This window comes from Cetorhinus maximus, chromosome 9, assembly GCF_964194155.1.
Source record: "Cetorhinus maximus chromosome 9, sCetMax3.hap1.1, whole genome shotgun sequence".
Classification (NCBI taxonomy): domain Eukaryota; kingdom Metazoa; phylum Chordata; class Chondrichthyes; order Lamniformes; family Cetorhinidae; genus Cetorhinus; species Cetorhinus maximus.
Genome location: NC_135887.1, coordinates 98,843,251 through 98,868,873, shown reverse-complemented (window position 1 = coordinate 98,868,873; position 25,623 = coordinate 98,843,251). Strand labels below are relative to the sequence as shown.

Sequence of the window (25,623 nt, the reverse complement as noted above, 5' to 3'; positions counted from 1 at the left end):
AGCACCTTCCAAACCCATGACCACTCCCCGCTAGAAGGACAAGGGCAGTAGATACATGGGAACACCACCATCTGGAAGTTCCCCTCCAAGTCACACACCATCCTGACTTGGAAATATAATGCCTTAACTTCACCGTCGTTGGGTCAAAATTCTGGAACTCCCTCCGTATCAGCACTGTGGGTGTACCTACACCACATGGACTCCAGTGGTTCAGGAAGGCAGTGAGGCCCACATCCCATGAATGAATTAAAAAAGTCGGATGGCCAGCAGCTCTGTAGTCCCAGAAACTCCAGGTGGGAACAGTGGCCAATGCTGGAATTAAAGGCAGTCTTGATAAAGTGGAGCCCGGAGTTAAGATGAGTCTGGGATATTGCTGGGGTCAGGCTGACAAGCCCCGCCGAGGAGAGCGAGGGATGTGCTGTGTTTGAGAGGCTGGTGAATGGCTAAAGGAGGAAAGATGGCCTTGGGGTTGTGCCTCTGATGGGCCAGAAACTGAACTGGACCAGCCATATAAATACCGTGGCTACAAAAGCAGGTCAGAAGCTCAGAATCTTGCTGCAAGTAACTCACCTCCTGACTCCCCAAAGCCTGTCCACCATCTGCAAGGCACAGGTCAGGAATGTGATGGAACACTTTCCACTTGCCTGGATGAGTGCAGATCCGACAAACTCGAAGTTTGACACCATCCAGGATAAAGCAGCCTGCTTGGTTGACACCACATCCACAAACGTTCACTCCCTCCACCTCCGACGCACAAGATGGACTGCAGGAACTCACCAAGGCTCCTTAGACAGCACCTTCCAAACCCATGACCATTACCATCTGGAAGGACAAGGACAGCAGACACATGGGAACACCACCACCTGGAAGTTCCCCTCCAAGCCACTCACCATCCTGACTTGGAAACATAGTACCTACAGCATATGGACTGCAGCGGTTCAAGAAGGCAGCTCACCACCACTTTCTCAAGGGCAATTAGGCATGAGCAATAAATGCTGGCCTAGCCAGCGACGCCCACATGCCATGAAACGTTTAAAAAAATCAAATAGTTAGCATCCAGGTACAGCAAGTAATTTGGAACGCTAGTGGAATGTTGGTTTCATTGCAAGGGGGACAGAATATAAAGTGGGAAATAAGAACAGGAAGTGCTAGAAAAACTTAGATCTTCTTCTTCTTCAGTTCCAAAGAGGAGTCCTATTTGACTTAAGATGTAACTCCTTTCTCTCTGTCCCAGATCTGCTGAGCTTTTCTAGCACTTTGTTTTAATTCCAGATTTCCAGCATCTGCATTATTTTCGCTTTTATCAAAGTGGCAAAGTCTTGCTACAACTGTACAGGGTGTTGGTAATACCATGCCTGAAGTACTTTTGGGAGTTTTTGGATGCCAAGTTGATCCATGACGAACACATCTGCAGAAAGTTTAAGCAGCTAGAGGAATTCCAGATCAGGATTATTGATCTGGAAGCCAAACTGCAGGCACTGCGCAACATAAGGGAGCCGGAGAAATACATGGACACTTTGTTCCAGAAGACGGTCACACTCTTAGAATAGGGTCATCTGTTTTGGTCAGCAGTGAGGGACAGGGGGATGGGACCGAGCAGGCAGTAGTGGAGGAGCCTCAGACTTTGCAATTGTCAAAAAGGTTTAAGGTGCTCAACCTGTGTAGATGAAAGCAAGGTTTGCAAGGTGGATGAGCGGGCTGACCATGGCACAATGCGACAGGAAGCTGTTCAAGCAGGGGGGGGAAAACAGGAACATAGTGGTAGCAGGGGACAGTATAGTGAGTGGGGTTGATACTATTCCCTGCAGGCAACACAGAAGGCCGCGTTGTCTGCCTGGTGCCAGGGTCCGGTACATCTGCTCAGGGCTGGAGAGGAACTTGCATTGGGAGGAGGAGGATCCAGTCGTCGTGGTCCATGTAGGTACCAACGACACAGGCGGGACAAGGAAGGAGGATCTGCATAGTCAGTATGAGAAGCTGGGAACAGGCAGAACCTCAAACGTAATAATCTCCGGATTTACCTGAGCCATGTGCAAACTGGCATAGGGCAAATAAGATTAGAGAGATGAATGCATGGCTCAAAGGCTGGTGTGGGAGAAGCGGGTTCCAGTTCATGGGGCACTGGCACCAGTACTAGGAAAAGTAAAGGCTATACCGTTGAGACGGTCTATACCTGAACCATGCTGGGACGTGTGTTCTTGTGAATCACATAACTAGGGAAGGAGAGAGGGCTTTACACCAAACAACGGATGTGAGGGATCTAGCTTGGGTAGATATGGAAAATCAAGGGGTAGATTCAAAGCAGGAGACCATAATAGTAATATGGGAAATGAGGGTCATAGAAAGCAGGAAGGGACAGACAGATAAAACCTAAGTATACACCAATAGGCAAAGCTAAATGTTACAAAGATAACAAAAAGGCAAAACTAAAGGCTCTGTGTCTGAATGCACATAGCATTTATAACAAAGTAAATGAATTGATAGCACACAGTGAAGTAAATAAATGTTATCTGATAGCCATTAATGAGATGTGCCTGCAGGATGACAAGATTTGGGTCCTAAATATTCAGGGGAATATGATATTCAAGAAGAACAGGAAACTAGGTAAAGGTGGAGGGAGAGCACTGTTGATCAAGGATGGCATTAATGCAATAGGGAGAGATGACCTTGGTTCAAGAGATCAAGGTTTAGAATCGGTTTGGGTGGAGTTGAGGAATAGTAGGGGAAAGAAGTCACTTGCGGGAGTGGTCTACAGGTGCCCTAACAATAACCACAATGTAGGACAAAGTATGCAAGAAGAAATATTGGGTGTCTGTGATAAAGGGACAGCAATAATCATGGGTGATTTTAATCTACATATAAACTGGAAAAAATCAGATTGGCAGAAGTAGCCTGGATAAGGAGTTCATAGAATGCGTTCAAGATAGCTTTTTAGAGCAGCACATTCTGGAACCAACCAGAGAGCAGGTTATATTAGATTTGGTATTGTGTAATGCAATAGGATTAATTAGTGACCTCAGAGCGAAGGCACCCCTAGGGAGCAGCGACCAAAATATGATTGAATTTTACATCCAGTTTGAAAGGCAGAAGAGTCGGTCTAAGATTAGTATTTTAAACTTAAATAAGGGCAACTATGTGGGCACGAAAACTGAGCTAGCTGAAGTGAACTGGGATACTAGGCTGGGGGATAGACCAATAGAGAAGCAGTGGCAGGCATTTGAGGGGATATTTCAGAATACTGAGAATAAGTACATTCCCAATATAAATAAAAATTCTAAGGGGAGGACAGCAGAGAATGACTGAAAGGTTAATCAGGAGAAAGAAATTAGAGTATGAGAGCAAGCTAGCCAGAAATGTAAAAACAGACCAAGTAAAGTGAACGTTGGTCCTCAAGAGAGTGAGAATAGGGAATTAACAGTAGACAATAAGGAAATAGCAGATGAAATGAACAAATATTTTGCTTCTGTCTTCACTAAAGAGGATACAAAAATCATTCCAGTAATAGCTGTAAATCAGGAGTTGGAAGGGAGAAGGGAACTTGGTGAAATTATAATCACTAGGAAAGCAGTACTGAGCAAACTGATGGAACTGCGGGCTGACAAGTCTCTGGGTCCTGATGGTCTTAAAAGAGGTGGCTAATGAGGTGGCAGATGCATTGGTGTTAACTTCCCAAAATTCGCTAGATTCCGGAAAGGTTCCATCAGACTGGAAAGTAACAAATATAACACCCTAGTCAAGAAGGGAGGGAGGCAGAAAACAGGAAGCTTGACGTCTGTTGTTGGGAAGGTATTAGAATTGATCATTAAGGAGGTTATAGCTGGGCACTTAGAGGAACTCAAGGTAATCCCGAAGAGTCAGCATTATTTTGTAAAAGGGAAATCATGTTTAACCAATTTATTGGAGTTCTTTGAAGGAGTAACATGCACTATGGATAAAGGGAAGCCTGTAAATGTGCGGTACTTGGATTTCCAGAAGGCACTTGGTAAGGTTCCACATCAAAGGTTATTGCGGAAAATTAAAGCTCATGGTGTAGGTGGTAACATATTAGCATGGATAGCAGATTGGCTGGCTGGCAGAAAACAGAGTATGCATAAATGGTTCTTAATCTGATTGGAAGGATATGACGAATGGAGTCCCGCAGGAGTCAGTGCTGGGGCCTCAACTTTTTACAATTTATATCAATGACTTAGATGAGGGAAATGAAGGCATGGTAGCTAAATTTGCGGCTGACAAAAAGATAGGTAGGAAAGTATGTTATGAAGAGGACATAAGGAGGTTGCAGACAGATATAGATAGATTGAGTGAGTGGGCAAAAATCTGGCAGACTGGAGTATAACGTAGGAAAATGTGAAGTTGTTCATTTTGGCAGGAAGAATACAAAGGCAAAGTATTACTTAAACAGAGAACGGCTGCAGAATTCCGAGGTGCAGAAGGATCTAGGTGTTCTCGTGCATGAGTCACAAAAAGTTAGTATGAAGTTACAGCAAGTAATTAAGAAGGCTAATGGAATGCTATCCTTTACTATGAGAGGAATTGAACATAAAAGTAAGGATGTTATGCTTCAGTTATACAGAACATTGGTGAGACCACATCTCGAATGTTGTGTGCAGTTTTGGTCTCCATATTTAAGGAAGGATGTAAATGAATTGGAGGCAGTTCAGAGGAAGTTTACTATATTGATACCTGGAATGAAGAAAGGTTAGACAAACTGGACTTGTTTCCAGTGGAGTTTAGAGGAGTGAGGGGTGACTTGATTGAGTGTTTAAGATCCTGAACGGTATTGACAAGATTGATGTGGAAAGGATGTTTCCTCTAGTGGGTGAGTCCAGAACTAGGGAGCACTGTTTTAAAATTAGGGGTTGCCATTTTAGGACAGAGATGAGGAGAAATCTTTTTTCTGAGGGTTGTGCGACTTTGGAACTCTGCTTCTGAAGGTGGTGGAGGTGGGGCATTGAATATTTTTAGGACAGAAGTAAATAGACTCTGGTTAGGAAAGGGAATCAAAAGTCATTAGAGGTAGATGGGAATGTCGAATTCGAAACACAAGCAGATCAGCCATGATCTTATTGAATGGCGGAGCAGGCTCAAGGAGCCGAACGGTCTACTCCTGCTGCCATTTCGTACGTATCTCTGCATGTACTGCATACTGTTTTGGTCACCTTACTTCAGGAGGGATATATTTGTATTGGAAGCAGTTCAAAAAAGATTCACTAAGCTGGTTCCTGGGATAAAGGGGTTGTCTTATGAGGAAATGTCAAGCAGATTGGGCCTATATTCATCGGAGTTTAGAAAAATGAGAGGTGATCTTATTGAAACATATAAGATTCTGAGGGGCTTGACAGAGTTGATGCTAGGAGTAATGTTCCTCTCATGGAGAAATCTAGAACACGGGGGTAGAGTTTAAAAATAAGGCAACTCCAATTTAAGGCAGGGATGGGGAGGAATTTCTTCTCAGAGAGTTGTTAGTCTTTAGAATTCTCTTCCACAGACAGCAGTGGAGGCTGGGTCATTCAATATATTCATGGTTAAGTTAGACAGTTTTTTGACCTACAAGGAAGTCAAGGGTTACGGGGACAGGCAGGAAAGTGAAGTTATGTTCTCAATGAGATCTGCCATTAAACGGTGGAGCAGATTGATGGGCCAAATGGCCTCCTCCTGCTCCTATTTCTTATGATCTAATGATCACTACCACAGGAAATAGCTGAGGCAAACAGTACAGATACATGTAAGCGGAAGCCAGCTAAGCACATGAGGGAGAAGGGAATAGAGTATTCTGTTTATAGAATTAGATGAGGTGGGATGGAAGGAATCTCAAGTGCAGCATGAACTGGTTCTGCTGAATGGCCTGCTTCAGTGGTGTATATTCTATGTAATTTTATGTAAAAGTCTAGATACATGCAGCCAAATTTAAGATGAGCTCCAGTTTATGGAGAGTGCAAGATAGGAAAGCATAGGTACATCCTATTTGGAGGTGAAAAAAGTATGGGTAAGGGGTTCAGCATCAGATAGAGTGAGGCAGGCGATATTAAAGAGGTAGAAGTAGACAACTTTGTTGATGATGCAGACCCGAAGGTCAGAAGCTCAGCTCAAGGTTAGATGAGCATTGTCCACATGTGAGACTCGATCATAAGTGTCAGTATGCTTTTTACAATGCAGGAATAAGAGCCCATCTTATCCTCATCTGACATCTACAAATATTTCCAGCTGCAGTTTCTTTCAGGCTAACGCTCTTCTCTATAACCAAAGGGCGCTTAGGAAAATTGTAGCAGTCCTGCAGCTACCTCTTCTGAGGTCAGCTAACTGAGCACAGAGCTAGGATTTTTCCTGTCTATATTGGCTTGTCTATTTACTGGATAAATTTTCTGAACCATCAAGGTGACCTGTCAAAGATATTAAGGAACTCATACATATAAACATGTGGTGGGGCAAGAAAAGTCTTTCGTATAAAGCTATTCAAGAAATTATTTTACATAATCACATTATGATGTCACATATCACATTACATAATGAACATTATGAAGAGGATACAAACAAACAGAAAAAATGTGACGTATGTCATATTTTACGATGGTGAAAAAATCCTACCATGACCTAAAAAAGTTCAAACATTCTTTAAATCTGATATGAATTATAGAGTAAAATGACAGCCCAGATCTGCCTTTTGGTAATCATAACATCTTTAACATGTTTCTGGCATTTGCTCCACTACATTTCATTACACTATGGAGAAGCATGCCTGAAAACCAACTTCATGGAACTACTAAATCCCAACAAAAAAAAAAGTCACGCAACTGGCTAGATCTCAAAATAAGAACGACGACAAGGCCAAAGACAACAATGGAATTCATGGAGAGAGTGAACTTTTGTCTTTTTTCTAAAATCACTAACAGCAGGTCATACTCCTTATGATTAATATCTATACAATTTTTTATCAAAAGTTATTGAAAATGAAAGCAAATCACTAATTTTCCAATTCTAAAGTTAAAATATATTCAAAATTATAGGACAAAGCACTGAAGTGAGAAGTTGATATTTTATTTAATCAACTAAAAATATTTGTATGCAAGTTAATAATCACTTTAAAACGAAAAATTAATAGGACTTTTCACCGAAATGCTGCTTTTAAAAAGGTTATCGTATAAAAGGTTTTCTTCGTTCCCACCATACAACATAATTCGCAGGTCAGTGGGTATTGTTCATGTAGCTTTGCAATCAATTAAATTAAAAATTACCAGGAAAATAATTCACCTGCCAATTTTATCTTCCTACTGAGAACACCCTCCCAAAGTGAAGAACGTAATATTTTACTTATTTAGTTATGCCTTTTCATGCCTACTAACAGATGAGATAACTTATATTCGTATAGCACCCTTAACATATTAAAGCTTTTCAAGGCACTTCACAGAAGCATTAAAAAACAAAATATGACACTGAGACACATAAGGAGATATTAGATAGTATGACCAAAAGCTTGGTCACAGCGGTAGGTTTGAAGGAGGGTGTATTCCAGAGCTAAGGGCCTCGGCAACTGAAGCCACAGCATCACTGATGCAGCTGGACGATAGAGCAATGCTGACAGCAGGCTGGACATCACGTCCAGACTCCTGATGGAAATGGTAAAGGATACCAAGTTGCACAACGTCTTCAGCAACCCTGCAGATGGAGCGCAGTGTAGATGCATCTGGTTGCGGCTAAACGGGTCCATCCGTTCCAGGATAGGCTTCCTGTTTGTGTCCTGAACGCTCATGGTCAGATCCACTGACATCAAGCTGGTGATCTTTCTGACCACTGCCTATTACTGGTCTACTGTCACTTACAGGAAGACCAGAGGGATGCCAGGGAGTCATGGAAGTTGAACGTGAAACTGTTGACCCCAGAAAACATTGAGGAACTCAAGAGGGATTACAAAGATTGGAGAACGGTGAAACCCCTCTTTGAGTCCCTGACGCACATACTGGTGGGAAGCAATCAAGAAGAAAATCAAAATGCTTTTCATCCTCAAAGGTGTTCAGAAGGCTAGAAAGGAACAGAGGGAAGTGTCCCAGCTCCAGAAAAACATGCTCCAGCTGCAGTCGATGGGGGTCGATGTCAAGGAGTACCTCCAAGAGATGAAGAGCTAGCAAGCCTCGTTCTTTGCTTCAGAGGCTTCCAAGGTCATCTTCTGATCCAGAGACCACTCCGTGGAGCAGGATTAGACGTGCTCACGTTTCTTCTTCCAAAAGATAGAGAGAGAGCTCTGTGATCAGTCGCCTAAAGGAAGAAGTCATCACAGTCCAACATTTTGAGGATCAGCAAGTCCTTTTATGTCAGAGTGTATAATGTGAAGCCCACAGGCCGCACAGCCTCCCAGTCCTTCCCGCCATCTGTCTCAGTACTTGCTTAAACGACCTCTAACACTTCTAAGCTCTGATGAGCGGTCGTCAACCTGAAAAGCTAACTCGTTTCTCTCTCCACTCTTGTTCCAGCATTTTACTTTGTCTTAAATTTCAGGTTTCCAGCATTTGTAGTACTTTGTTTTGTGTTATAAATAATAATAAGAAGAATAGAAGTGATCATCATCTGAACAAAATTCCTATCTGATGAACATTACTAATTTTATTTTGCTTTCATGGAGGTGTCATGAAGCTATTAATGTATATAATGTTATTGGAAATTATTTTAAATTGGACTTGTAGTAGGGTCTGTGTCTGTGGGTGAGTGTGTGTGTGTCTTAATTAGATTAAAGCCAGCTAGTCTGTGTGCTTTGATGTACAGTAGTTTTGAGATGTTAAACAGTAAGGTAGAGGGTACATTTGCATTTTGTTGAATAAACCATTCAAAGACTTGGGGTGAAATCTTGCACCTAGCTAGGAGACACCAAGCAATATGTTTATATTACTAATAAAATTGATACTATGAAAGGGGTTTTATTGTTAGAAGAGGCAGAGTTCAAAAGGCCTGGTGATAGAATGAGAATTTGCATTCAAAGGGAAGGCTATGTATATACAGAAAAGAGTTTTGTGTGAGAGTCAGGGGCATGGAAGGTGTAAGCCGCCTGTAAGCTTACAACGGTGCAAAGGAACCAAACTGAAAAGAACCTCATTTTGAATTTGTAAGATAAAATGTGCTTTGCCTGGTGTCTGTTTAAGTCTTTGGGTTATTGTTGCCTTGGTGAAGATTTACCTGGGACTGATTAATTTGGGGATTTGTTTAAAAGTTATTACGGTAGTAATTTGTAGACATGTGTATGTGTTTAATTCCTTGTTGAATTAATAAATGTTTAATTTATATAAAAACCTCTGGACACTTGGTGGTTTCATTTCTGAATTCAGAGCTGCATCTCAAACATACCAATTGAAAATATAGGTTATGACAGTTGTTTAAAGTTTCCCTCTGGGATTTTAAATAACTCAGCCTTTACCAACTGCTGTGTCATAACAGAGGCTTTAGACGACAGTATATGGGAGAGTCTGGACAAACCACTAACTCTGGATGAACTGACTAAGGCCCTTGAGTCCTTCAAAAAGAGTAAAACTCCCAGAAGTGACAGCTTACCAGCTAAGTTGTACTTGGCTTTTCGACATGTCTCTTTTTTCAGCAACATTCAACTTGGCAAATTTAAAGGCTGGCTAATAACAAGAAGCTTCAACAGAGCTACAGGATTATTGTTTAGAAATCATAATGAAAATATTATGTACCAATACTATCATTTATTAATGCCAATGGGAAAAAAAACTTACCTTCTCAGTCTCCAGTACTTTATTTTCAAATATATAGGAGATGCAGTTTCGAACAACCTCCAGTCTGCGGGCACTATTAAAAATGGATCCCATTTTATCCATTATTGACACTAGAAATTTAAAACAGCAAAATAAAATTTAACCATTGACTTAATTGACTTACATTAATTTTGGTAGTTCAATCAACACTTTCATATTGATACTAAGTGATATGAATGTGGCAGTATAACTTATCAATCAGTTCCCTATCTGACATCTGAGCACACTAATTTCTAGAAAAGGTCCCATGAGGAGGAGTATAAATTCAGGCCGCTGTGAAACAGGAATTTTATAAAATTCTTATTCTGTTACATCTCCAAGGCACTTTATAAACTTAGTATTGAGCCTTTTGAAAACTAAACCTACCAAACCGCTTTTATGCTATCTATGCATGTTCGTAAGAATGCATGCTCAAAACTCTCATGGGTGCGAGTCACAGCTCACAGTAGAACGTTGATCATGCAACCTGTTTCACTGTTGTGTCCATTTGTAATCTGTAAATTTACAGAAAGATCTCGAGGTGGTTGAAAAGATTATAAGTTAAAAATTATGATTTTGTGTTTTACATCAGAATAGAGGTAAAAATAGCTAAACCTACTGGTGGAGACAATTCCAAACACTAATGACCCTCTGAGAGAAGAAATTCTTCATCATCTCCAGCTTAAATGGGAGGTGTCTTATCTTGAAACTGTGCCCCCTTGTTCTAGAATCCCCCACGAGGGGGAGGGGGGGGGGGGGGGGGGGGGCATCCTCTCAGTATCTACCCTGTAAAGCCCCCTCAGAATCTTATATATTTCACTAAGATTACCTCTCATTCTTCTAAACTCCAATGAGTACAGGCCCAACCTGCTCAACCTTTCCTCATAAGACAACCCAATCATCCCAGGAATCAGTCTATGGCCCTTTTCTGAACTGTTTCCTATGCAAGTGTGTCCCTGCTTAAGTAAGGTGACCAAACTGCACACAGTACAGTACTCTAGGTGTGATCTTACCAATGCCCTGTATCGAGGGCATTGTAGTAGTTGTAGCAAGACTTCTTTACTTTTATACTTCAACCCCCTTACAATAAAAGGACAGCATTCTGTTTGCCTTCTTAAGCTGGTCAACAAGATCACCTGAATGGCTTAAGCAGTATTTTATTTCATGTTCTCAATACTCATTAAATCTAAAATTGCCATTTTGTGTAACTAAATAAAATTCAAGTTTCCCTTAAAAGGGTCCAAACACAAGCTAACTGATCCCCAGGTGTCACCAACATTCTCAGAAATGACATACTTCAAACCAAGTGATCTCACATCTTTACTTTGAGATCACTAATTGCAAAGAAAGACAGGCCTTCTACTGGTTTGTTAAATGTGGAACTTGTTGCGAATATCTAGTTAATGCGTTTCAGAATTGAATTTTTAGTTTTAGGAATAAAGTTTAACACCAGAAAATGGGATGAATGCAATTCAAGTGGGCTTGGAGCCCATTACACTTCAGACATTGGGGCCATGTTGCCTTAAGAAGTTAAGAGATAGAAAGGTAAGGTAATTAAAACACTGGCCTTTTAGAGATTGCCAGAATACCTCAAGAAATGGCTGTTCAAAAGGTTAATTAAGTCAGAAGAGATAGAACTATAAAGCAGCAGGTGGCCTTACTTAACTAAAGAAATAGAAAAATTATGTCTACAAAGCTGGCAATAATTGCTTTCTAGAGGGATGTTTTTGTTTTGGGCGGTATAGCTAAATTAGTTTAAAAGCATTCAGGAAACTCTGAAAGGTTGAAAAACCCGCTTACTTCATCAGATCAAAGAAGAAATTGTAAATGAGGGATAATGAATCTAAGGGTCGGTTTAAGGTCAGCCCAGAGCATGATGCATCGTCATGGAGTTAGGTGGAGCTTTGGGGTCCTCTGGTTTAAACTTATCTGGGTGGTTTTGCTGAGAGGTTTAGTTGCAGCTTGGAACTGGTGTGTGCAGTTTGCAGTCCACTGAGAGAAGACAGCCTAAGTAAATGACAATTAGATAGACCTACGCCCTAAGCAAAGTATAAGCCTAATTTCATCACTGACCATGCGGAATGTGAGTGAGATTTAATCTCAGTTTGAATCTTATGAAAGAACAGAAGTTGAAAGATTGCCTAGTTTGAAGCTAGTGGGAGAATCTAAAGTGGGCCTCATTCACAGTGACTTATTGCAAAAGAAAGTAATCAGCTGAATTAGCTTGAAAGTATTGAAAAGTAACCAGAAGAGGAGACTGGGGCATCTACAGTCAAAAGGTAGTAAACAAAAGTATTACCCCTCGTTCTTCACAACTCCAGCTATTCTCAAAGAGAGTTTCCAGAGGACTGTGGCATAGGGACAGAGGAGGAGTAGGCCATTCGGCCCTTTGAGTCTCCTCCACCATTCGATAAGATCATGGCTGATTTCATTGTGGTCTCAACTCTACTTAACCGTCTGCCTCACCCCCATAACATCTGACTCCCTTTTCCATCAAAAATCTATCTAACTCAGCCTTGAATAAAATCAATAACCAACTCCACAGACTAACAACCCTCAGAGAAAAAAATTCTCCTCATCTCAGTCTTTAAAAGGAGACCTTTTATTCTTGATCTTTGTCCCCTAGTCCTAGGCTTGGATTTTTGCCATGACAGAGGAGCTCCATGTCATGGCGCAAATCGGGGGGTGGCCGAAAATTCAGAAGTCTAGTCCCCAAAAACTGCATTTCCCACCTCCGTGAGGGCGGGACAGGAGTTGGGCCGGGGTTCACACATGCATGATTTGTGGAGCCAGCTGGCCATTCAAATCACGAGTTGCCTCCATTGAAGTGGGATTTTGAAACAGCGGGACTGTGGAATCCAGATTATGCAGATTATAACAGGTAAGAGAAGGTCTGAACTTTATGGATGCGTTTGGATAGCCTTTAGAGAGGTAAACTACCCCAATGCTGGGATAGGATCTCGGGACACTTTTGGGAGAGTTAAGGCACCCTTTGGGAGAGGTAAGGTATGCACGGGATGAACATGATTATGCACTTTTTACACACAAAATCATTGGAACTGTCAAACTGTCAAGGAAATGTTCAAGAGCTGCCCAGCTGTCAAGGAAATGTTCAAGAGATGTCCAGCTATTAAGGAACTGTCCAGCTGTCCCTTGCTGGGAGTCGGAGCGGACCTGTGGGAAACAGTCAGGAGCTGAGGAGCGCATATAAATACTGACTGAGGATTGCAGAGTGGCCTAGCTGGCTAGGAGTCGGAGTAGAGCGGACCTGCAGGAGGCAGTCGGGATCTGAGGAGCGCACTGTTTCACTGTTTCAGCTGCTGTGAGATAGCAGTCGGGGAAAAAGAACAAAGCAACTGTGACATCACAGGAAGCCAGTAGGTTGATTGGTAAGCGCTCAGTCTAAGGGACAGTGTGTGGGGAACCAGCTTAGGATAGGCGAGTTCAGGTAGATTTATAAACAAAAAGAGCTAAAGCTTTAAAATAATAAACCAAAAGTTGAAAACTTTAAAATTAAAATAAAACAATAAAGATAAAAAAAAATAAAGTAAAAACATATAAAACACATATCTTTGTAGTTAAGAAGCATATAACCTTTGTCAGTGGTGCTAGCATTCAATAAACACAGTAAATTGTAGCATACATAGGAAAAAAAAGTAATTGAAGTAAATTGACATAAGTTAGATTGGCGGGGCAGGTGTTATGTTGCAGCTGTGGAATGTGGGAGCCTTTGTACACCAAGGTGATCCATGAAAAACATGTCTGCAGGAAGTGTAAGCAGTTTGAGGAACTCCAGATCAGGATTATTGATCTGGAAGCCGAACTGCAGCCACTGCACAACATAAGGGAGGGGGAGAAATACCTGAATACTTTGTTCTAGAAGACAGTCACACCTCTTAGAAGTGGGTCATCTGTTTTGGTCAGCAGAGAGGGACAGGAGGATGTGACTATCCGTGAAGCAGGTAATGGGACCGAGCATATAGTAGTGGAGGAGTCTCAGACTCTGCAATTGTCAAATAGTTTTGAGGCGCGCACAACCTGTGTGGGTGAAAGTGAGGTCTGCAAGGTGGATGAGCTGACTGGCCATGGCACTGTGGTACAGGAAGCTGTTCAAGCAGGGGGAGCAAAAACAAATGTAGTGGTAGTAGGCGATAGTATAGTGAGGAAGATTGACACTGTTCTCTGCAGCAAGCAGCGAGAGTCCATATGTTGCCAGTCCAGTGCCAGGGTTTGGGACATCTGCTCAGGGCTGGAGAGGAACTTGCAGTAGGAGGGGGAGGAACCAGTCGCCATGGTCCATGCAGGTACCAATGACACAGGTAGAATTAGGAAAGAGGTTCTGCAAAGTCAGTATGAAGAGCTAGGTACCAAATTAAGAAGCAGAGCCTCAAAGGTAATAATCACGAGCAAATTGGCATAAACCAAATAAGATTAGAGGGGCGACTGCGTGGCTCAAAGACTAGTGTGGGAGAAGGGGGTTCCGGTTTGTGCGGCACTGGCATCAGTATTGGGGAAAGTGGAGGCTGTAACATTGGGATAGTTTACACCTGAACCCATGCTGGGATGAGTGTCCTCGCAAATCGCATAACTAAGGAAGTAAAGAGGGTTTTAAACTAAACGAGAGGGATGAGGGATCAAGCTTGGGTAGAGGTAGCAATTCAAGGTGTAGTGTCAAGATAGGAGGGCAAAACAGTAATATGTGAAATGTGGGTCAAAGAATGGCAGGAAGGGACAGAGAGAAAGAACATAAGAATACATCAACAGTCAACACTAGATGTTACAAAGGTAACAAAAAGACAAAACTGAAGGCTCTGCATTTGAGTGCGCATAGCATTCATAACAAAGTAAATGAATTGATGGCCCACATTTTAAATAAATAAATATGATCTGATAGCACTTACGGAGACTTGGCTGCAGGATGATAAAGATTGAGTCCTTAATATTAAGGGGTACATGACATTTAAGAAAAATAGGAAGCTAGGTAAAGGTGGAGGGGTAGCACTGTTAGTCAAAGAGGGCATTGGTGCAATAGTTAGAGATGACCTTGGTTCAGGAGATCAAGATGTAGAATCAGTTTGGGTGGAGATGAGGAAAATAGGAAAAAGAAGCCACTCATGGGAGTGGTCTACAGGCACCCTAACAGTAGCCACAGTGTAGGCCAAGTATTCGAGAGAAAATATTGTGTGCTTCTGATAAAGGGACAGCAATAATCATGGGTGATTTTAATCTACATATGAACTGGAAAAATCAGATTGGTAGTAGTACCTGGATGAGGAGTTCTTAGAATGCTTTTGAGACAGTTTCTTGGAGCAACATGTTCTGGAACCAACCAGAGAGTAGGTTATATTAGACTTGGTATTATGTAGTGTGACAGAATTAATTAATGACCTCAGAATAAAGGCCCCCTTAGGTAGCAGCAACCACAATATGATTGAATTTTACATCCAGTTTGAAAGGGAGAAGAATGGGTCTAAGACTAGTATCAAATTTAAATAAGGGCAACTATGTGGGGATGAAAGCTAAGCTAGCTGAAGTGAACTGGGAAACTAGGCTAGAGAATAGATCAATAGAGAACCAGTGGCAGACATTTAAGGGGATATTTCAGAGTATTCAGAATAAGTACATTCTTATTATAAAGAAAAATCCTAAGGGGAAGACCTTTGGGACAGATCTGTGGTTAAGTAAAGAAGTTAAGGAAAGCAACAAACTTAAGGAAAAAGCATACAACTCCGCAAAGATGAGTGGCAGGACAGATGACTGGTCAGAATATAGAGAACGGCAGAGAATGACCAAAAGGTTCACCAGGAGCAAGAAATTCGAGTATGAGAGGCTAGCTAGAAATGTAAAAATGGATAGCAACAGTTTCTACAGCTATTCGAAAAGGAAAAGTGAGTGTTGGGTCCTCTAGAGACTGACAGTGGGGAGCTCATAGTAGATAATGAGGAAATGGCGGAAGAAATGAACAAATATTTTGCTTCTGTGTTCACTATAAAGGATACAAAAAACATTCCAGCAATAGCTGCAAATCAGGAGGTGAAAGGGAGAGGGGTACTTGGTGAAATTAAAATCACTAGGGAAACGGTACTAAGCAAACTGATGGAGCTGCGGGCTGGCAAGTCTCTGGGTCCCGATGGACTACATCCTAGGGTCTTAAAAGAGGTGGCTGATGAGGTAGTCCACATAAAGGGTGTTAAAGTTGGTGTCAATTTTCCAAAAGTCGCTAGATTCTGGAAAGGTTCCATCAGATTAGAAAGTAGCAAATTTAACCCCTCTATCCAAGAAGGGAGGGAGGCAGAAAACAGGAAACTCTCGGCCAGTTAGCTTGACATCTGTCTTAGGGAAGTTGTTAGAATCGATCATTAAGGGGGTTATAGCTGGGCACTTTAGAAGAGCTCAAGGCAATCAGGAAGAGTAGGCAGGGTTTTGTGAAATGAAAATCATGTTTAACAAATTTATTGGAATGTTTTGAAGGAGTAACATGTGCGGTGGATACAGGAGAGCCTGTAGACATACTGTACTTGGATTCCCAGCAAGCATTTCATCAGGTGCCACATAAAAGATTTTTGCGGAAAATAAAAGCACATTGTGTAGGGGTTAACATATTAGCATGGAAAGAAGATTGGCTGGCTGGCAGAAAACAGAGAATACGCATAAATGGGTCTTTTTCGGATTGGCAGGATGTGACGAGTGGAGTCCCACATGGATCTATGCCTCAACTTTTTACAATTTACATCAATGACTTACTTAGATGACGGGAGCGAAGACATGGCAGCTAAATTTGCAGATGACACTGAAGTGGGGCTTTCAAGCTGTACAGCAATTATGGGGTTAAAATGATTCTCGAACGCGAAGCTTATTAGGTGCAAAAGCAACAAAGCAACTTTATTGCAGACGTGTGAGTCACACGGTTTGTTTAAGTAAACAATATCACAAACACATCCCCTGAGGACATCCTGCTGGATGATTGGTGCTTAGCACCCACTTTGATCCAACAAGTCAGTTTTGGACAGACCTGCTCAGTGCCGATGTTATTTCCACAACCGGAAACAATGGATCCTACCAGGATGAGCTGTCCGTGGCTCCAAAGTTAATCTTTATGTAAAAGATTTCTCTCCTTCCGTGACAGGGGTGAATGTACGTTGTCTTGGGCCATTTGGTTGTGACAATGGCCTCCTCCATTTCTTAATTAGACTAGATGGTGGTGGTTATCCTGCGTCATTGTTGTGATGTCCTAAATTCCAGTCCTTTTAAGAGGAACAGTTCTGTTGTAGACGGCGCTGTGATTGTAACGCAATCAGGATAGTATATAAACTGCTTGAAACTCTGTATCGTTGGAGAACTCTCCTGGTTTACCAGTAGAGATTGTCTCCCCATTGGTGTAAAAACAAAGGTTGCTTGACGTTTGAACAAAAGACCCTGTGTTGAGTAGTGGTTTAAGATACTCAACAACAAATTGGCGACGAAGGTGAGATCCCACTAAGGATGGAGGAAACGGACGAGTGATGGCCAAGCCACTGCGTGAGGACCTTTCAAATTACCACACATAGTTAGGGCAAAGCCAAAGCCGCCCACGATCCCGACACCCTGGGACCAAAAGAACTTACAGGTCTGAGTCAAACCTCAGTCAGTCCGTAAGGGTTTTGGTGAAACGTGTATAGTAAGATACTCGGTATTAGTTGCAAGTAACATGCTTACTTCGGGAGAAAGTAATGAGGCGTACTCCTGACAACAAATAACCTAAACCAATAATGGCCACAGAGAAGAAGTTAGAACTCGAGTGGGGTCCAGGAGGATCGTTAATTAGATACCTAGGAGAAAAGAATCAGAAACTCATAGCAAAAATGAGAGAGAAGGGATGGAATCCAGATGACCCGATTGGGAACAGCGGGCATGGTGGAAAAAAGTAAAGAAACAAAAGGAAGAAAAGGCCGCTTTGTTAATAGCCAGGGCATACTGAGATCTGAACAAAAGGTGCAGAAACACATCTGCCGTAGCTAAGATAAAAGCAAAAAACTGTGGATGCTGGAAATCCAAAACAAAAACAAAAATACCTGGAAAAACTCAGCAGGTCTGGTAGCATCTGCGGAGAGGAGCACAGTTAACGTTTCAAGTCCGAATGACCCTTCAACAGAACTAAGTAAAAATAGAAGATATTTCACCTCTCTTCTATTTTTACTTAGTTCTGTTGAAAGGTCATTCGGACTCGGAACATTAACTGTGCTCCTCGCCGCAGATGCTGCCAGACCTGCTGAGTTTTTCCAGGTATTTTTGTTTTTGTTCTGTCTTAGCTAACATTTACCCAGTACTACCAACAGCCCCACATTACAGGACCAAAGGTCCAGATGATTGGGATATGAACAGTGAGGCGTATAACTATGAAAAAGACAAAGAAGGAAAATATCTGCCTCTGTCATATGACGGTGCCGTTGGAGTGGCACCAATTAAAGTAGAAGTTGTGCCCAGACACCCGGATGCCCAAGGCCAACCGGGACTAGCTCGATTAAGAACAACATATGTCCCGTTTTCCCCAAGTAACAAAATCAAGTTATTGGAAATGTTGCCAAGCTGACCCCCGCCAGAGCAATGAAGTCTTTTGGGACAAATTGAGAGAAATGCGAATAACCCACCAATTACGTAATCGGGACATAGCCAGTCCAGTGCGAGCTAAAATGCCTGAGACAAAATGGCAGGAACTGGACGATGACTTCAGGGGCGGCACCTGGTGCGCGGTCGTTACCCAGGCCACCCAAGAGCCTCAGGCAGCGTTTGATCATTTTAAAACAGCAGTGACCACTGCACTGGGAGTGGTGCCAGTGAACTGGGGTATGATAATGGGAGTAACACAGAGTAGAGGGGAATCAGCACATGACTACGGGGAGAGATAGGAGATATCCTATATGGTACACTCAAGCATATGACGCCCAGCAAGGAATGATGCAGCATTCTTAAAAATGTTTGAAGACGGACTGAGCAAAGCACTTCAGGATGCAGGATTATGACTCCTTAGTTAGATGGGCTACGGACAAAGACTATCAACAGAAGGCTAAACTAGCCGCAGCAGAGTCAGTGGCAGCCGTAGCAAAAACAGGAGAAGAGGTGAGGTTTGCTATAATTTCAATCGTCCAGGACATAGGCGCAATGAGTGCCATATGCCAAAAAAATAAATAGGAGAAAGTGTAGGAACTGTAACAAGCCCGGCCATGAGGCCGAGGACTGTTGGTCTGCCGGGGGAGGCAAAGGAGGACAGGGCCCCAAATAACAATCGGTCCCTCCAACTGGACAAACATCCAGTATGGAGGACATGAACAAAAACCAACAGATCAAGATAATCAAAACTCTGAGTCAGAAACAATAGGTAGCAGCGGCACCCGGAGAGGGCCAAGACCCCCGGATATATTTAGCGGCGCTGTTAGGGAGCCGGCAGTGTGAGGTACTAATAGATACAGGGGCCTCAGTGTCCATAACAAATCTGAAACTTCCTCTGACCAAACATTTGATATTAATACAGGGGGTGGAGGGAAAAAGGTTAGGGCTTATAAAAGTGAGACAATTATTGGAGAACGGGGTATAATCCTCCCAGTACAATTGTGGGTATGAGAGAACCCTGAAGGGACAATCTTAGGAATAGATATACTGAGTGAACTAAACTTAATTAACATACGTTAAAGACAAGCAGATCTGGAGGGAGCGAGGGAAAAGGACACAAAGTCCAGGCATCCAATATGTGGCACAAATACCCAGCGCAAAACCCCTAAGCCAGGATTGGAGCAAGGACGGCAAGTGGGGATCACTGTGCAAGGCAATAGAATGGGTTTGGGCAGAATCTAAACAAAACTGCAGACTGGTAAGGACGGAACTGATTAAGATACCAGGGCCGGAACACCGAGCCCATAGATAATACCCAATAAAACCAGAGGCAAGGGGAACCGTGCAGAATATAGTGACAGGTCTAGTAGAGCAAGCGGTGTTGAGAGAAATCATATCAACCACTAATTCCCCTATATGGCCCGTAAAGAAACTGGACATAGCATATCGACTGACAGTCAATTATACTGCCCTTAATAAAGTAACCCCATGAGAACACCCCATAGTGGCGAGTCCCTCCACGATATTTAATGGATTAAAACCCGAACACAGAGCGTTCACAGTCTTGGGCATTGCCAATGGATTGTGGTCCATACCATTGGATGGCGAGTCACAAGAAAAATTCACATTCACGATGGAAGAGAAACAATACACTTGGACCAGAGTCCCACAGGGATTCCATAACAGCCCTAATATATTCTACCGTGTAATGAGTCAAGTCCTAGAAGGACTAGATTTGGCAAAGTACCAACATGCACTACTACAATATGTAGATGATATACTGATAGCCTCAGAGGATGAAAAGGGGCACATGGGCACACTAATATGCACTTTGTAGGCCCTAAAGGAGGCAGGATTTAAAGTAACTCTGAAAAAGGCACAATTGGGACTACCACAGGTTAAATACCTGGGACATGAAATTAGTCAGGGTTGTAAGATACTCCCCCAAGAAAGAAAAACCGCTATCAAAAACATGCCAAGATTGATAACCGTCAGAAGAGTGAGGAAGGTGTTAGGACTATTTAATTACTGCAGATATTTTATACCAGACTTTGCAGCAACCGCGGAACCAATACAGCGATTAGTAAACGGAGGGAGGCCAGCAACAGGAAAGGTAGAGCGGGGACCAGGAAAGGATAAGGCCTATGCAGATTTGAAGGCCGCCCTGATATCAGCCCCCGCCCTTAAGTTGCCCAATATGTCCCGACCATTCCATGTGCACTACAATGTGGATGGTAACTTCAACAATGCAGCAGTGTTACAGGAGTATGGCAGAGACGTGAGGCCAGTAGCTTATTATTCCACCCAGCAGTCCCCGGTAGCCCAGGGTATGGCAAAATGCGTAGCTGCATTAGACTGTACAGCATGGGCAGTACAAGTCTGCAAGCCGATAACCATGTCAGGACAGGTAGTGTTGCACACACGACATGCACTGGTAGACTTGCCGAACACAGGGAAATTGAAATCTGTTTCGGACAGTAGAAGAGCTGCATGGGAAGCAGTCCTAATACCTAAAGACAGATCAGTTCAGATAGTGAGGGATGCTAGAGTAAACCCCGCTGAAGGCATATTAACGGAAAGGGAGACACACGAGTGTCAGGCCACAACAGACGAAGAAACACAAGGGACAGTCTCAGACGAACAACTGGAAAACCCCGACTACACTCTTTATGTGGACAGATCTCGACGATATATATATGGAGAGTCGCATACAGGTTGGGCAGTGGTAACAGGAGATGATGAAGCGGTAACCAAAGGGGGGCTGGAAGGAAGTGTCTCAGCCCAGGTGGCCGGGCTGGCTGCCCTTACAGAAACCTTGAAGCTGGCAAAAGGAAAAAGGGTTAACATCTACACAGACAGCCGATATGCTTTTGGGGTGGTACATGATTACATGATAACTTGGAGTAGGCGAGGATACATTGTCTCAGTAGGAAGGCACATAAGGCATGAGAACGTGGTGAGAGGGTTAGTGGAGGACGCACATGGGGCGGCAGAGGCGGCCGTGATTAAAATAAGAGCCCACCGAAAGGTGGAAACTGAGGAACAGAGAGAAAATATGCTAGGGGACGAGGCAGCCAGACAAGCGGTTGAGAAAGAAACACCAGCCCCAGTTGCCGCTGTAGCAATGGGACCATGTGAAATGAATATTACAAAGATACAGGATGAAGCTAGTGTGGAGTAGCAAGAACGATGGACTAAGAAAGGAGCAGTTAGAGGAAATGATGGGATATGGAGGAAAGGTTCACAGTTAACGGCCGCAGATTGTATCCAAACAAATCTATTAGAAATCTATCACAGCCCTGACCACAGTGCGTGTCAGGCAATGTATGATGGGCTAACAAAGGATTGGTGGTGAACGGAATGGGGAGAGGTGTGTCCAAACACTGTCAGCGATGCATAACATGCGGATGGTACAACCCCAGAAAGCCAATCAAAGTTAAAATGGCCCACCAACCAAGGCCTAAAGGCCTATGGGAAAAACTGCAAATAGATTTTACCAGACCCCTGCCTAACAATAGGGACAAGAAATACTGCTTAGTAGTAATCAATCAATTTACCAGGTGGGTAGAAGTGCTTCCCACCTGAGACTGCAGCGCTAGGACTGGAGCCCAAATACTGGCATAGGAAATAACTCCCCACTGGGGAATTCTCTTACTAATAGATTCAGACCAAGATACTCACTTTATAAGGGAAGGTTATGAAGGAAGCCTGTAAATTGTTAGGAGTCCAACAGAGATTCCATGTCCCATATCACCCACAAAGCTCAAGTATGGTCGAGTGAATGAATAGAACTTTAAAAACCACTCTGGCAAAAGCTATTGCAGAAACAGGACAAGGATGGGCAGATGTCCTTCCATGTATACTCACACATCTATGAGCAACACCCAACTGGACAACTTGACTGACCCCATTTGAACTATGATGGGATGTGCTATGTGACTACCAGGAGGAATATTGACTGGTAGCGAAGAACTAGAACTAGATCCAGTAAGGGATCGTATTAGGAGCTATGTACAACAATTAGGTAACCAACTACGTGAGTTCATACAGGAGGTGAGAGCACAATAAGACATCCAAGATCAGGAAAGGAAGAATAAGGGCAATAATGAACCAGTGCTCAAGGTAGAGGAGAGGGTATATATATGGGTGGTCCCCGAATGGGTAGGATTCGCTCCTAGGTGGATAGGTGATGATGACCAGCGATACATGCGCTTGTGTGGACATGAAAGGGAAAGGGAGATGGAAACATTGGTCGCAACTAAAACGTTTTACTGATCCGCAAGACCAAGGAACTGTGGGTCTGGCATGACCAAAGAAGAAGTTGTATAGCCTATCATGTGTGCATCGGCTCTTTACTGAATAAAGTTTTAACTGATTTTGTTTTACAGAACTGGCTAGCTGACTGGTGATGGCCAGGGTTATGCTTATCCCCAAACAGTATGGCCACTATGAAAGCATTAATTTTGACGAGTGTGACAATCGGAACAATTCTCACAACAAGCGCAAAGAACGGGAAGAAATGGAATGCAGATTGAGATCCCCCAAAGATGACTCTAAAATGGGTTTCACCTTGTCAACCACTTACGAGTGTGAAAAACAGGAGAAAGGGTGTTATATGTGTAACGGTGCGTGGGTAAGCTTGAGTTCAACACCATGTGGGCCGTGTAAAATGACTAACGCTACCAGTATGATGAGATGCACAAGACAGCAGCACGTACGGGGCCAAGCAGGGGGAGGATATGTCTTGCGAGGGCGGGGTTGTAATATGGACTATTGTATGCCATGTTGCACCACCCCCCAATAACAATGAGAGCACCCACATCGTCAACCATGGCTATACCAACGATATCAACAATGAGGACAGCACTGTTACAGTGCCCAGAATTGACACCAGGCCCACTAAACTGACTGATATTATTTACGGACAATGAGCAACTGTATCACAATGTAAAACATGAAACTGTACCGGTATTGCCGAACCTAACAATGTTACAATGGCCTAGGCATTGTGGAGAATTTGAAGGTATTAAGAAATTGTATGAAACACTAACAAAGGATATAATCAACAAGGCAGCTTCTGCCACGGGTGCAACTAGGTTTAGAGGGCATGCTGCATTCCACCACAGGACAGGAGAGGTTTAATCAATGATGTTTTGACAGGAGTAAATACGGGAACGTCCTTTGTGAAGGCGTTAGACATACAAACTGTTCAGTCTAGTGTGGAATGGCTAAAGGGGGTTACTACAGGGGTTAAAGGAGAGAGGAAAGCAAGCCGCCCAGACAGGAGTACGTTTAGGCACACGGACAGTTACAGACTTGTTAAGGGGGATAAGGGTAATAGAAAGCCATGCTGAGATTACTAACCGACTGAATGATAGAAATCTGGAACAGGCTGAGGTGGGAGAAAAGGGAGACCCATGTCACGCTTGTGGCCATTGGGGAGTAGGTCAACTAAGACACAACCTGACTCAGATCCAACCAGGCGAGGTGCCCAATGGGATTAACAGTTCCTACCTCCACAACCTCGCACAGCAATCGGGTTTGGTGAATGCCTGCATTCTCAAAGGTATGACCAGAGTCTACCTGGTGGTCCAAGGCTGCGTAGCAAGTACTACCCCGTGGTCGAATCAGATGCTCAGCCATATCCTCTGTACCGAATGGAAAACATTGGCCTGATCTGAGGAGAAACCTATTTTAGGTATTACCCAACGCACATCTATGCCATTAAGAATGGTACAATTAGAGGAGCGTCCCTGAGCGGGTGTCACCGGAAAGGCAGCCCACACCCAGGGCCAGGGCGCAAAGAATGAGTGTGGCTATAACAGGACAGAGGTTTTTGTTTGAAATATCCCACACCGATCACCATTATGCCCGCTTAGGGTACAGAGGCCAAGGAGGGGGTTACTGTGTTACTACCGCCAAAGTCAAATATTAATACGCAGACCTTACGTGTAATATCACAATACCAAATTTCTGTTTTAAACCCCGGGCCTCTGTTACTGTTGGACATAGTAGACTGGTGTATTTAAAAATCAAGGGAGCTGGTTACTATAAATGTTACAGATCATATATGAGAGGACCTGGAACAATATGAAGACCCCAGAAGGGGTGCCTATTCCCCACTTACCTGAACACTTACAAGAAATTAAGGCGAGTTTAGGCAGAGTAGTGCAATGATACCATGTTTTGAAACAGGGCCTAACAATTTTGAAGAGAGATACAGAGAAGGATCTAAGAGCCAGAACTTGTTGGGAGCAACTGTGGAACTGGAATGTTGAAACCAACCTTGGATCCAAGTTATCTCCCAAGTCTTGGTAGTGTTACAGTTGCTGTTAGCTATAGGTTGGGGAATTGCAGCATGTAGGAAGAAACGGGGAAAGGAAGAAGCAAAGCAAAGGTCCTCCAAACTGTGTGCCTGATCACAACGGGACAGAGGACCAAGGATTTCATAGGATTAGGTTTGTTTACTTGGGCAGGGTAGCCAAATACCAAAGGGGGGCCTGAAGTGGGGCTTCAGTACAGCAATTATGGGGTTAAAATGATTCCCAATCGTTAAGCTTATTAAGTGCAAAAGCAACAAAGCAACTTTATTGCAGACATGTGAGTCACACAGTTTGCTTCAGTAAACAATATCATAATCACATCCCGAGGACATCCTGCTGGATGACTGGTGCTTAGCACCCACTTTGATCCAGCAGGTCTGTTCGACCTGCTCAGTGCTGATGTTATTTCCACATCTGAAAACAATGGATCCTACCAAGATGAGCTGCCCCTGACTCCAATGTTGATCTTTATGTAAAAGGTTTCTCTCCTTCCTTGACAGGGATGAATGGACATTGTCTTGAGCCATTTGGTTGTGACAATGGTCTCCTCCATTTCTTAATTAGATTACATGATGGTGGTTATCCTGTGCCATTGTTGTGATGTCCTACATTCCAGTGCTTTTAATAATATCAGTTCTGTTGTAGACGGCACTGTGATTGTAACACAATTAGAATAGTATATGAAAGCAAAATACTGCGAATGCAGTAAATCTGAAACAAAAACAGGAAACGCTGGAAAAACTCAGCGGATCTGGCAGAATCCGTGGAGAGAAAGAGTTAACATTTCTAGTCCGTATGGCTCTTCTTCAGAGCTGAAGAGAAGTGGAAATGTGATGAAATTTAGACAGTTTATGGGGAGTGGTGCAGGTGGAGCTGGATAGAAGGCCAGCGATTGGTGGGGACAGAGGAGGGATTGATAAAGATGTCATGAACTAAAGGACAAAGGGAGTGTTAATGGTAGTGGTTAGTGCTAAAAA

General features: G+C 43.1%; 1 protein-coding gene across 2 annotated transcripts in view; it reads right to left on the bottom strand.

The window, feature by feature from the left end:
• sbf2 (SET binding factor 2) overlaps positions 1-25,623 on the bottom strand; it is a 669,356-nt gene that overhangs the window by 246,152 nt on the left and 397,581 nt on the right. For both annotated transcript variants that reach the window (XM_078549182.1, XM_078549183.1), the window contains one exon: positions 9,720-9,829. In XM_078549182.1, coding sequence (XP_078405308.1) covers positions 9,720-9,829 — 110 coding nt within the window. The remainder of the gene's footprint in view (positions 1-9,719; positions 9,830-25,623) is intronic.